A 12,806-nucleotide genomic window follows, 5' to 3' on the forward strand; every position below is an offset into this window, starting at 1 on the left:
ATAAAGCCCATACCGCATAGTCAGCTATAAAAGGCCCCGAAATCACGAATGTAAAACAATTCAAACGAGAAAACTAACGGCCTAATTAATGTACATAAAAATGAACGAAAAACGAATATGTACATATAAACGAATGAGGGTGTGGGTGGAGGTTTAAAGAATAGAGAAGAATGGGTAAAAGTAGAAAGAATATACAAAAAAAAGACCCAAAAAATAAAAAAATAGAGAATAATGACGTGCCTTAATATAAAGAATAGCAAATAATGGACAAAAAGAATACAGAAAAATGCCCTAAAAAAATTAAAGAATGCAGAAATGAAGGACCCCCATCCACCCCTCATAAATAACAACATAGAACATATAATTTAACCATTTAAAGTGAACTTCTTCACGGCTTTTCTGCGCTGTTCACCAGCTTGAAGTGCATGTATGAAATCTACTCGGAGTTTAAGAGGACTCTATAGATGAAGATTTCATGATTCCTATCAGCAGATGAAGTACCTTGCATTTGCCTTCAGTTATAGCATTCTTTGATAAAGAGAGGCGAAATATACAAAATTTAAAATCGGGCATGATATACAAAAATTAACATAGGGACATGCAAACTCATAACTGTTGAAAATAAACTGACAACGACCGAAAGACAAACAACAGTATACAAAACACAACATAAAAATCTAAAGACTGACCCACAAGATAAAACATTATTCAGATTGTACATGTGTTTTTGCTGTAACTTGATCGATATTATAGAGTTGAACGCGTTTACTCAACTGGTTTTATTACACGTATAATAAACTTTTCGTATTCTACTTTCTACGAAATAAAAATATCGGATACAGTCATTATATAGATATAGGAAGATGTGGTATGAGTGCCAATGAGACAACTCTCCATCCAAGTTAAAATTTATAAAAGTAAACCATTATAGGTCAAGGTACGGCCTTCAACACGGAGCATTGGCTCACACCGAACAGCAAGCTATAAAGGGTCCCAAAACATTACTAGTGTAAAACCATTCAAACGGAAAAACCAACAGTCTAATCTATATAAAAACGAGAAACGAGAAACACGTATGAACTACATAAACAGACGACAACTACTGTAATCAGATTCCTGACTTAGGACAGGTGCAAACATTTGCAGCGGGATTAAACGTTTTAATGGTACCAAACCTTCTCCCTTTTCTGAAACAATAGTATAACATCACAACATAGAAAAACACACTATAAAATATCAATTGGAAGGCTTAACTCAATTAAAAAACGTAAATTAACACACAATGAACGAATAAACTTGACCAGTGACACCTGAATGCAAATACACAGTTAATAAAAAATTACAAGGGATAAATAATTAAAGTCAAAAGTAAATAAACAGGTTTAAACAAAGTTAAAGTATGATATCACAACAAATGGAAGTTTTTAACGACCTTGACTGGCTATACAGCCCTTGCACGGTCGGTATGATATCACTGTGAAATTTCAAACAATTTATAGAAAATCATCACTTTTAAAGAATCCTGCGTCATATTATACACAGGTTAATGAAAATAATTTTGTTGTTAAGTATACTTCTTCTTCTGTGTGTATAAAATCTTCCGTTTAGGAATACCAAGAAATTTCTTTAATATTAATAAAACTAATCTAACACTTGGTACATATGGGGTGAATATCAACAATAAAAATATACAATTAGTGCTAGATAAAACTTCCTGTACAGGTCTAAGAACAGCATCTAAGGAAACATGAAATAATTTTGATGTTCATAGTACGAAGAAGTGAAAATTTGTAGTAATTAAATACCAAATAACCAAAGCTGGTATATAGACAAGATCCGTGTTAACATTAAATAACAAAAATGCATTACAAATAGTATCAACAGGTCAAATTAAAAAGAAAGTACGATTTGAGAGTACTCGCAGTTACTGACAGCTAGTTAAAAGCCAAAACAATTAATAATAAAAAATCATGCATCAGAGACTAAAGTCAACTAAAATACATCCCAGGGATTTAGTATTTTAACGTCATGAACAGTCAAAGAAGACATGACTTGTGTAATGCCAAAAATAAATGTATCGACAGGTAGTAGGATGGTTAGGAGTGACTTCTTTATAGATAAAAATGAACGTGTGTGTGTCTCTATACATCCCGTTTGAAAAGAAAATACAAATTTAGTTATGTTTTAATTTAACTTGTATTCAAAAAGCATTTTAAACCGGCTATAAGTCATTATCAACAAAAGATGATGAGAGGTAACCAATGAGACAGCAACCTAACAACAGAACTGTCGACAAAGACATCTGGAAGTCTATGATACGCTACAAGATATGTGTATACATACCACATTTCCAACTTAAAGAAATTAGACAGGTAGTTTTAACTAAACGTCACGGAAATTGTACGATTTCAGCCAATGGATCTGTCAAATGATATAAACCATGTCATTTTGTCAGTTGAACATTTTCTTTAAAGACAACAAGCAAGATTAGCCAATTTTTAATACCACACAATAAATTAGGGGAGCAACCATTTAACTTCAAAGGAGGGAGGGGGAGGGGGTATAGAGTCCGATTTTTTTTTGCCCAAAGCGCGAACATTTTTTGTATGTTTTTCGACGCTATCAATCAAATTATTTTTTTTTAATTTAACGCTTTAATGTATGGGTAAATCTGGATTCAGAATATTTTTTTTTTCATCTGCTTGACCACAGTATTTCTATTCATCAAATTGGGGATCAGAATATTTTTTTTAGGACACCCCCCTTTTTTTAAGTTAAATGGTCGTTCCCTTAACATCTTACTGTTTTTGTTTTATGAAACAATGGTGTTGGCGAAAGATGTTTTCAAATTTTCAAATCAGAGCGTTTCGTGTTTACTCGGTGTGACGTACAGTTTGCCATAAAAACGCTTAATTACCCTTTTAAGGCAGTGTTGACATCTTGCCGGACACTTTATCTTATGTACCTAACATATAAAATATGGTATTAGAAGAGACATCTGGATACTAGTTTTTTTTTCGCGCTATATACACCTACAGAAGTATTTCGACGACATTTAAAAATGAACTTTTCATATTTGCAAAAAGATAATTGCATTTTACAATTATGGGTATTTTGAAACAAATACTAACGAGGTATGAAATGGCCAATATAAGCAATACTTGAACGATATCAGAAAGGTCAGTGTCGTTTAACAAATGTCATTTAGCGAAATATTTATGAAACTTAACCTTGTTTTAGTATATAATCGTCAAAACAAATTTCTGTAATATAATATTCATTTTATGAATTCTCCCCTGGATATTCTGACAAATTCAGACGTCATTTACGAGAAAACAATTACAACTCGACGGCATTTATAGTGAAGAAAGCTGATAAATTCTTTTTTTTTTTTGGTGGATTCATGTGATTTATTTTGGAAGATGAGGAATACGTGTTTTTATGTGGCTATCGTCTTTACAATTCTGAAATATTCATATTCTAGACGACCATTTCGAGGTAAATTAAATACTGAACATTTTATTTTCATATCTTTACTTCATGCATCCGATACACTATTTGTTGTCAACTTTGTATATCTATAGATACTATATCAAAGCGGATGTAGACACACCGTTACAACTTTACTTGGGCTTTGAAAATAACAGTGATACAGATTTTCATTCTCAAATTTCCACTCCTAAAATGGCTTTAAACTTTTTTGCGAGCGTTCTGACACATCTCGTTTAAAACTGGGTTGTTGTCGCTCTAAAAACTTAGTTTTGACAACAATGATGTGGTTACGCCGAGAACAGCCATTCCAAGAGAGCCTATTGTATGGATATAGACTTCATTTGTTTGTCTTATGAAAACGTGTAGAATGTTTTAGATATCAGACCTTGAAGCAGACACTTAATGTTATATAATAGTTACATGTTTGGAAATAAAATTAAAAAAATTCTTCCACTGTTTTTTTAAGCAAATGCTGACACCCGTTTGACAAACAGTAGAATGATCATGCATAAGCGTTCAGCTCCTTTCTTACACTATGGTATATACAGTGGCGTTCAAAACCAGCGATATGAAAATAGTTATATAGCTTAGAAATTTCTATTTTTTCTAAAAGCTGTTTTAAATATAAATAATCTATTTTTGGATGTAACGCGTCTTCTGATTGGCTGAAAGTGTTTTGTCTATCAGCTCATAGACACAATTTTGTCATGTGACCGCGACGTCGTCATCAACGTTTTTATCTTTATTTACTCCTTTTTAGAATTAAATTATAAGGAATGACTTTAATATTTTTTCTGTCTATTCGAAATAACATAAAAATGTGGTGCACACTTTTAAATAATCTGCTACACCGGTTATTCAGTGTGCACCACATTTTTGATGTTATTTCTTCATAGACAGAAAAAATATTACAGTCATTCCTTATTAATATCAAAATAATTATGCCAGTATGTAAGGTTTGGATACTGGGCTTGTGACATCCTTTACATATAGACATAAGAAGATGTGGTTCATGATTGTCAATGAGACAACTATACACCAGAGATCAGGGGGTGTTTAACGATTTAGACTACTCACGAGTGTCGGTACATCATGATCACTAGCGATCAAATGATGTACATAGATGTAAGCCTCTAAAGGTCACTGTATTGAATGTCGTATGGGTTTTCAAAAATTAAAAAAAATGTAATTGACATGAACGATTATCATTTCTATCAGTTTTTTATATTGGAATCTTACAAATTTAAAAGTAGTACTCAACTTGTGATATAATTCTGTGAATTGACAGGCTTGATGTTTTCAGAAAATTTGTATTTTAAAAACATAAGGTAATATGCAATTACGGCCCTTCGAGGAGGGGATATCCAAAATTATCTTACCTCCTACACATTTCTAGGAATATGATTGATTAAAAGCAACCGCGTGGAGACCGTGTATATTCCATATCAGGTTAGAAGGGGTCCATATTAGGTTAGTAGGCGGGGATTATTTCAATACACGGTTAGTAGTGGTGTTTTGTCCCTTTATACAAACAACACGGTGTTGAGGAAAAATCTGAAAGGTTTCAACAGACGATGACATTGATAATGAACGATTGAAATAAATTCATGAAACACATTTAAAGCTAACCAGTTGTTTTTGTTAGCATTTGTTTTTGTATAGACAAAAGTAAGTAGGTTCTTATACTAACGTTATTGAAGACTTGATCACTTTTATAGGCCACTAGTCTAAATAACACATGTTAAGATAGTCGGTAAGATAAATTCATTACATAGTGCACTAGTGACCAAATACGTTCTCACCCCATATGGAATTTACTGACCCCATATATATCGTATTAGGTCACTAGCACACTATGCAACTAATATTGCCTACCCTTCTTAGGGTTATTTCCCCGAGGGTTTTAGCGACTCATAGGGCCGTAACTGTTTTATCATACCGCACAAATATTAGTATTCGATTTGGGCGGCTTGTTGAAAGAGAATGGGTTATTCTCTGGAATGTACAATTTGTCGAGGTTATTTCGCATTTGGACGAACATATCCGAATAATTAATTATCACAACTTGCAATTGGTCTTATATTATAGGCAATAGATTTATCAAATTATGCTATGAGGTATAATTATTAGGAAAGAGATAATGATAGGATATTGATAGTCGTATTTCTATGTACAATTAATTTTGTTGATCGATCCTGTTGAAAATCTAATTACATTGTTTTACGAATTTTATCTTAAAACATGTTTCGGTTTCAGATCGACCACCATTGTTGGCAATGACTGAGAACGGGATTTCTTTTTTTGACAGAGGGACATGGCAAGAACATGTATTGTATACCCAAAATCACACCTATAACCATTTTAAATCTATTGATATTCATTATGAAAAGAAAATGGTTTTCTGGACAGAGTCTGTATGGCTAAAGTCAGGATTATATAGGTAACTTGAAGGCTATAATTTTTTTATGGCATGTTGTACATAGTAAATAAGTAATTATATTTTTTAACATATACAAATGATTGTATTCACAATCTTATATTTATATACCAATTGCATATAGGCATTGTTTTCTTTCGTTGGAGAAGATTTCCCCGTAAGAATCATTTAGTTTTATGATAAACTCACTTGATTTGTCAGTTTATTATACAAAGTTGATTATGATTAAAGCTTGGTTACGTACAGTAAAACAAATTATTTAGGTGATTATTTCTACGAGTAAAGTGCATGACTTTGATTGGCCATGACAGATACGTTCAAAAAAGTTAACATAAAACGGATTTTGTAAAATCATTGATTCTAGCAGTTCATAAAATATCAAAATTTTCCGAAACAACTATAGTTTATTTGACCTCAGGCAAAGAAAATCTTTAGAATTTTAAGATTTTGCTCTTCAAATTTGTTATCGATATGACCTTTGAGCGCATTTATTGAGGTTTGCATAGACTCGGACGAAACGTGCCTCGGACGTACTAGTTATAAGTCTGGTATCTTTAATGATTTTTACAACCACGTGATCGATGTCCACACTGCTTTACTTTTAATTTAACATAAAATATAATATATATGATCATCGTCTGTAAATTATTACTGTTTATTATCACAACATTTTGTTCTAATATGTACGTTTTTGCATGGCCAATAATAGCCGGAAGTCAAGGTTGGTTATTTACCCTCGGGGCCAATATCGATATCAGCCCTCGAAAATCCATATCGTGTCCCCGAATTTGACTTCCGGTAACCTGTCAATCAAAAACTATATGTAAACAAGATGGCATTTGAAGCAGACGATTATATGTCCATGTCTTACTTTATGCAAACTTCTCATCATTGCTGTATCTCTTTGAAATAAAACGCCGAAGATTAAACTGTAATTTTCTTCCTCAATACACCTTATCGCTATTTGTCCGCCATTACTGGACATCACACAGGTTCCCGTAAAATTTTGACGTCACAATACAAAATATCTGACGCCACAATGGAAAAGTGATTGTTGTATGACGTCAAAAGTTCAAGCGGGACAGATTCTCGGGTCAGCCGGGAATAGCGATAAGGTGTATGGCTCCCAAATGTGACGGTCATTAGGGCGTGACGTCATATATCGAATGACGTTATTGTTGGGCATGCGAAGTGGGAGCACACGAAATGCAACCTAAAAACTACTGACAGCAAGAGGGTTAATGAAGTCTGTAAAACAATAGAAAGTTATGAATCTGCTGTAGCAGAAAATAATGCAAAAATCAACAGTGGAAATAGTTCCAGGTTTTCCATTCTTCCTCACGCATGTAACAATTAATATTTATAACTCTGAGAATTAATGTTTATTGTTTTAAAAAAAAATATTTGTTAAATTTTCCACAAAACGTTGTTTACTCGCTGTGATACGAATTTTAGTAACTCATTGTGATACATTTTTTTAATTTTTTTCTTCAAATGTTTTTCGAATTTTTTTTGAAAATATTAAACATAATTTGATATATGCTTTCATTTTTCTCCAGCTTGAAAATATGTGATAAATAGATTATAACATTGCATTTTCCATATTGGCCCTGGTATCAGCCCTCGACCAATATCAAGCCCTTAGGCTTGATATGGGAGTCTAGGGCCGATACTAGGGCCAATATGGAAAATGCCATGTAATAATCTATAATTAAATGCTAATATCGTTCGAGATACTTTGGATATACTACCCTATATAAAAATAATGAGATGTGGTATGATTGACAATAAAACAACTATACGTCAGAGTTCAAATAAAGTGTATGTTAACAATTATAGGAAACCGTACGGCCTTCGACAATGAGAAAAACCTATACCCGGTATAGTCGGCTATAAAAGGCCCCGACATGAAAAATATGAAACAATTCAATCGAGAAATTTAACGGCCTAATTTATAAGAAAACACTATACGAAAAACATATATGCTAGACATGAACCAACGACAACCACTTAACTACAGGCACCTGACAAGTTAGAAATTGTGATTGCTAATGATTTTAAACATTGGAAAATTCGCAGTCAACAAGTAATCATTCTAGATACATATCACTTAACCTCCATAAACGGTAGTGGTCAATTCCCATCCTCTACCGTGATAACAGTATACAACTATATACAAATATCTTAACCACTATGAAAGGTAAAGCTTTTGATTCCAATCCTCTACCATGATAACAATATACAGCTATATCATACAAATATTTTAACCACCATAAACTGCAATTGATCCATTCACACTAGTACAAGCTATCAACTATTATCGATAATCCTCTTATAAACGTTTACACTACTTAATTTCCAGCCATGAAATAAGATCAGCTAAGCTATTGAATGGGGCATTTTCCGAAATAAAAACCGTTTCTACTGGTGAATGGGCAGCAAGACTTGCTGTAGATTGGATAAATGATAAATACTACTTTAGTGACCTCGTTGGAGAGCTGTTTACCGGCGATATATATGTTGCTAATCTTGATGGGACGGATAAAAAGCATGTATTACACGTCAATATGCTGCATGGTGACAATCAATTTCAAGTCGATCCAGTGAACAGGTACACTTAATAATCTACTAATGAAATACATTTTATGATCACGCTATAGGAAATCTATGTTTGAAAAAAAAAACATAAAATAAATTAAAAAAAAGTATATCTCTTACTTGATATAGGTATTGGCACTTATGCAAATGTCATATGTACACGTTTGGTGAAGTGTTATTTTGAAAGGAGGAAGAAGTATTCGCAACAGAGCAGGATGTCATGTTATTTTGACTTGGTCAAATGGTCAAAGCAATTTAACAGTGACAAAACGTCATGTCCTTGTTCGATCAATGTCACCAATGCCGTTGTTTTGAGCTATAGTTAAGCAAAACATTCCTCAGAATTTTGTCGAACAGGATCTGCTTCCTCGTCCGGAGCACACGAGATCGCCCTCGGTTTATGTTGAGGTTAGAGTTGCTCAGTCTTTTTTTTTCTTTGTTGTGTTTGTTTGTTTGTTTTTTGATCGTTTTTCTTTTATGTTTGCCATGTCATTGGCAGTTTCCACGAATGTGACTTACCGAATTAAACTTGTGACCAGGTTTGTACTAACATGAGCAACACGACGGGTGCTACATGTGGAGCAGGTCTGTTTCCCACATATGAGTTCAAATATCCCTTTGGTATTTTTCGCATCTCTTTTTCACAGCTATTGCTTATCTTCTTATTATTATTTTCATTTTCTGTCGTTATTTATTTTTTTGTTAGGTGGATATATTTCGTGTCTCTAAGTTCAAGGTCACCATTACATAGTAATGATATATTTGAGAGAGTACATATGGACATGAGTGGCGAAAATAGACAAAACATCGATGCTGAAACTTGTCACAACAAAAATCAGTACAATTGTGAATTAGCATTTGCAGTAGGTAAGGAAATATTTACATAAGTTTTTACAGTTACATCTCTTATCTTAGAGCCTTTTATACTCATTTTAATTGGAAATTTGATGCATAAAACGTAAAAAAAGATATTTTGCACAATCTTGTTTCTCTTTCAGTGCTGAAGCGAATTGAAAAATATTCTTATTTTTGCTATTATTTTTATATTTTTTTAGTGATTTTGTAATGAAATAATCCTATTTTCAGAAGGTACAGTTTGACAATGAAGATAAATAAAAGCAGTTTTATGCAACCGGTTTTGCAATTCATTTTTCCCTATCCAATTTTTGTTATGAGTAGTATCATCACCAATATTTCCAACTATTAGGCATTTGTTAATGTAAGACATATATATAGTTAAAACTTGTATTTGAACAGATCATACTACAGGCAGAGTATACTGGATGGATTTTTTTAGTTCTTTGGTGCACAGTATGGATGCTAACGGGGAAAACAGACGAACATATAACTTTTCAAAATATGAACGAGCTGTTCGACAAAATAAATACAAAATACACCATACTATTGATAAGTGGATTGAAATCGCCTACAAGGTAATGTTATATACAACACACAGAAATGTCTTCTAAAGGCTGCATAAACGTAATGGATTTTTCTGGCTTTTAATAATTTTTTAAACCAGGTTCTGACCTAATAGATTGGTTACATTTTATGGAACTTTTTCTTAAAAAGAAAAATATCAATTTATAAATTTGCTGCGCCTGAAGTGCATTTCTAGATTAACATTCACAAAATGCGCCAATCTACGAGTCTTTATACTTGAAAACTTGAGGAGCTAAAAAATTAATGACAATAGCCATATCCAAAATCAATGAATTTTAAAATGTTAGTTTTAAAATCATGTCAATACTGAATCACTGATCACTAATCTGATGATACCCTTGAAAACAAGAAGTTAAATAGTAGCGGTATCGACAAAGTTCAAGAAAATGAAAATAATTTATTATAAAATTGATTCTTCCTAGACCGTTTCCTGGATTCATATTCATTGTGAACACGCGAATCTAACAAACTGGAATCCGCAAGTGCTTAAATACTTCCAACCTTTCAATAGATATAAGAAGATGTGGTATGAGTGCCAATGAGACAACTCTCCATCCAAGTCAAAATTCATAAAAGTAAACCAATATAGCTATAGGTCAAAGTATGGTCTTCAACACGGAGCCTTGGCTCACACTGAACAGCAAGCTATAAAGGGCCCCACAAATTACTAGTGTAAAACCATTCGAACGGTAAAACCAACGGTTTTCAAAGCTGTATAAACAAAAGGACAAAAAATTAATAGCAAAATCCATATAAGGTATAAAAAAACCCACACTTTTACACTGAACGCATCCGAATTGCTTTTCTGAATTTACTTTCATTAGGAACGCTCAAAGCTGAATATTTGAAAGCCAAGAATGTATAAGAACTGAAACAGTTGAAGAGCTATATGACATAAATTTATAAACAGACAATTTTAGAAAGGTGTGTTATAAATCATTTCGGTACCGTAGTATTGTCTTCCTGTCTGATGAAAACAACGCTATAATTATTGATGGAAAAAGACAACCTATAAAAAAATAATTGTATGACTAATCATACAACTAGTTGCGTGCCACTTCTACAGTCGAATGATATGAATGAATCACTAAGAAGTATCGTGGCCATGTCAGTTGCTTACAATAAATATTTCGAAATCCTGAAACATGTCGATATAGTTTTAAATTACGCTTAAATGATCAAGTCGTAGTTTTTTTTCTTGTGCTATATGAATATGAATGAAGTGTGACTGGCAATTGTATATTTCACACAGGAAAATATATACAATGTGTCACCTGATATTAAAAACAATACAATTTGAATTGATTCTGCCCATAATAAAAAAAAAAATTGGATGAAGACAAAATTGTTTGACCGAATATAAGTCATTTCTGTAGAAAAATATCTTAACCGTATGAATCTCATGAAAATACATGTAATTGACATACCTCTAAACATCAATTTCCTTGAGTAAGGATAACATAGTTATTTCTTTCATTTGATATTAGTTTTATATACTATTTTATATCTAAATCAATTTATATTTTTAAATATTGCAGGGAAACGTATATGGTATGACAAAATTAAGAAAAAATAAAAAGAACAAGATTTTCCGCTTAAACACCAGAAATAACAAAATTATTTCCTTACCACTTGGAGTTCCAGTTCAATATTTCAGAATATTCCATAGTTCTACGCAACCAAGCAACAACATGAAATAGTCCAGAAAAATGATATGAAAGAAAATTACAAAAACATGTGGAAACAAAGAGTATGAAATAAAAATGGGTTACTTATTGTCTTGTTATTGCCCCGACATGTTGTCATCGATTAGTGTAGTTCGACTTTAGTTTCGTTACCCCCAATCCTGTCCTTTTTCCCTCGAATATGGGCCTCACCGAATAAGACCTATAACCCGAATTTGTCATATGAACTCAAAATCGATACAAGTTAGTGACTGAAACCCTTTGTCTTTGTCATATTGTCTGAATCGTAGTATATCTGTTGTTTTGCTTTAGCTAGATGTCAATTTAAAGCTTTTTATGCTGTCGACAATTTCGCTCGGGCGTTTTGGACATTTGTCATTTTTCCTGGCGTTTATAGATGATCATAGATTAGTTGTTATTTTATCTCTTCTGATTTGCACCCTACCAATGTGTTCATGTTCTTATTTATACAATTTATTTTTAACATAAGAATAGAGGAACAGCACGTTCAAACAGCTGTAACTTTAAAATCGTATAATTGAAATAGAAGCATGCACTAATTAAATAATTGAAACTAAAAATTATGTAATATTTAAGAAATTTTAATTTGCGAAAATTAAATTGCAACACAAAAATAAAAAAATAAAAAAAAGGATTCAATGACAAAACTGCATATGTATGAGTACAACAGCTAATTTCTTGTTTATCGGTTCATTTAGATATTTTTTTAACTTATTTTCGTTGTCGACATATTGTGTTTCGTTTGGAAAAATCAATCATGACCATGCAATCATGCTTTTCCTCTAATTTAAACACTTGAGTAAAATAGCAATGATTATCAAATGATTATATAAGTCAAATTTCACATTTTAAAAGCTTCTTAATTTATGACAGTCACTTTGAAGGGTGCAATTAACAGCAAAGGTAACTGATCAACGTTTATCGTACTAATTACCCGGACCTTACGCGTCCAAATACTCATATGGTCCGGAACATATACATACGAACAAGACAGTGGATGCCACATGCGGAACAGGCACAACTTTTTGGAATTTTGGGTCCTCAATGCTGTTCAACTTTATATTTGTTTGGCTTTCTCACTATTTTGATCTGAGCGTCACTGATGAATCTTATGTAGACGAACCGCGTGT

General features: G+C 32.6%; 1 protein-coding gene across 1 annotated transcript; it reads left to right on the forward strand.

Annotated features, from left to right (window-relative positions):
- The first annotated feature begins 3,252 nt into the window (after positions 1 to 3,252).
- LOC127719944 (low-density lipoprotein receptor-like) lies at positions 3,253 to 11,745 on the forward strand. The gene is made up of 6 exons (XM_052226310.1): positions 3,253 to 3,498; positions 5,749 to 5,932; positions 8,292 to 8,540; positions 9,234 to 9,394; positions 9,785 to 9,960; positions 11,509 to 11,745. Exons 1-6 carry the CDS (start codon positions 3,423 to 3,425, stop codon positions 11,668 to 11,670), a joined length of 1,008 nt encoding a protein of 335 aa, XP_052082270.1. The 5' UTR covers positions 3,253 to 3,422; the 3' UTR covers positions 11,671 to 11,745.
- The last annotated feature ends 1,061 nt before the right edge of the window (positions 11,746 to 12,806 follow it).

Source organism: Mytilus californianus, unplaced genomic scaffold (genome assembly GCF_021869535.1).
Source record: "Mytilus californianus isolate M0D057914Y unplaced genomic scaffold, xbMytCali1.0.p SCAF_11, whole genome shotgun sequence".
NCBI classification, from domain to species: Eukaryota; Metazoa; Mollusca; class Bivalvia; order Mytilida; family Mytilidae; genus Mytilus; species Mytilus californianus.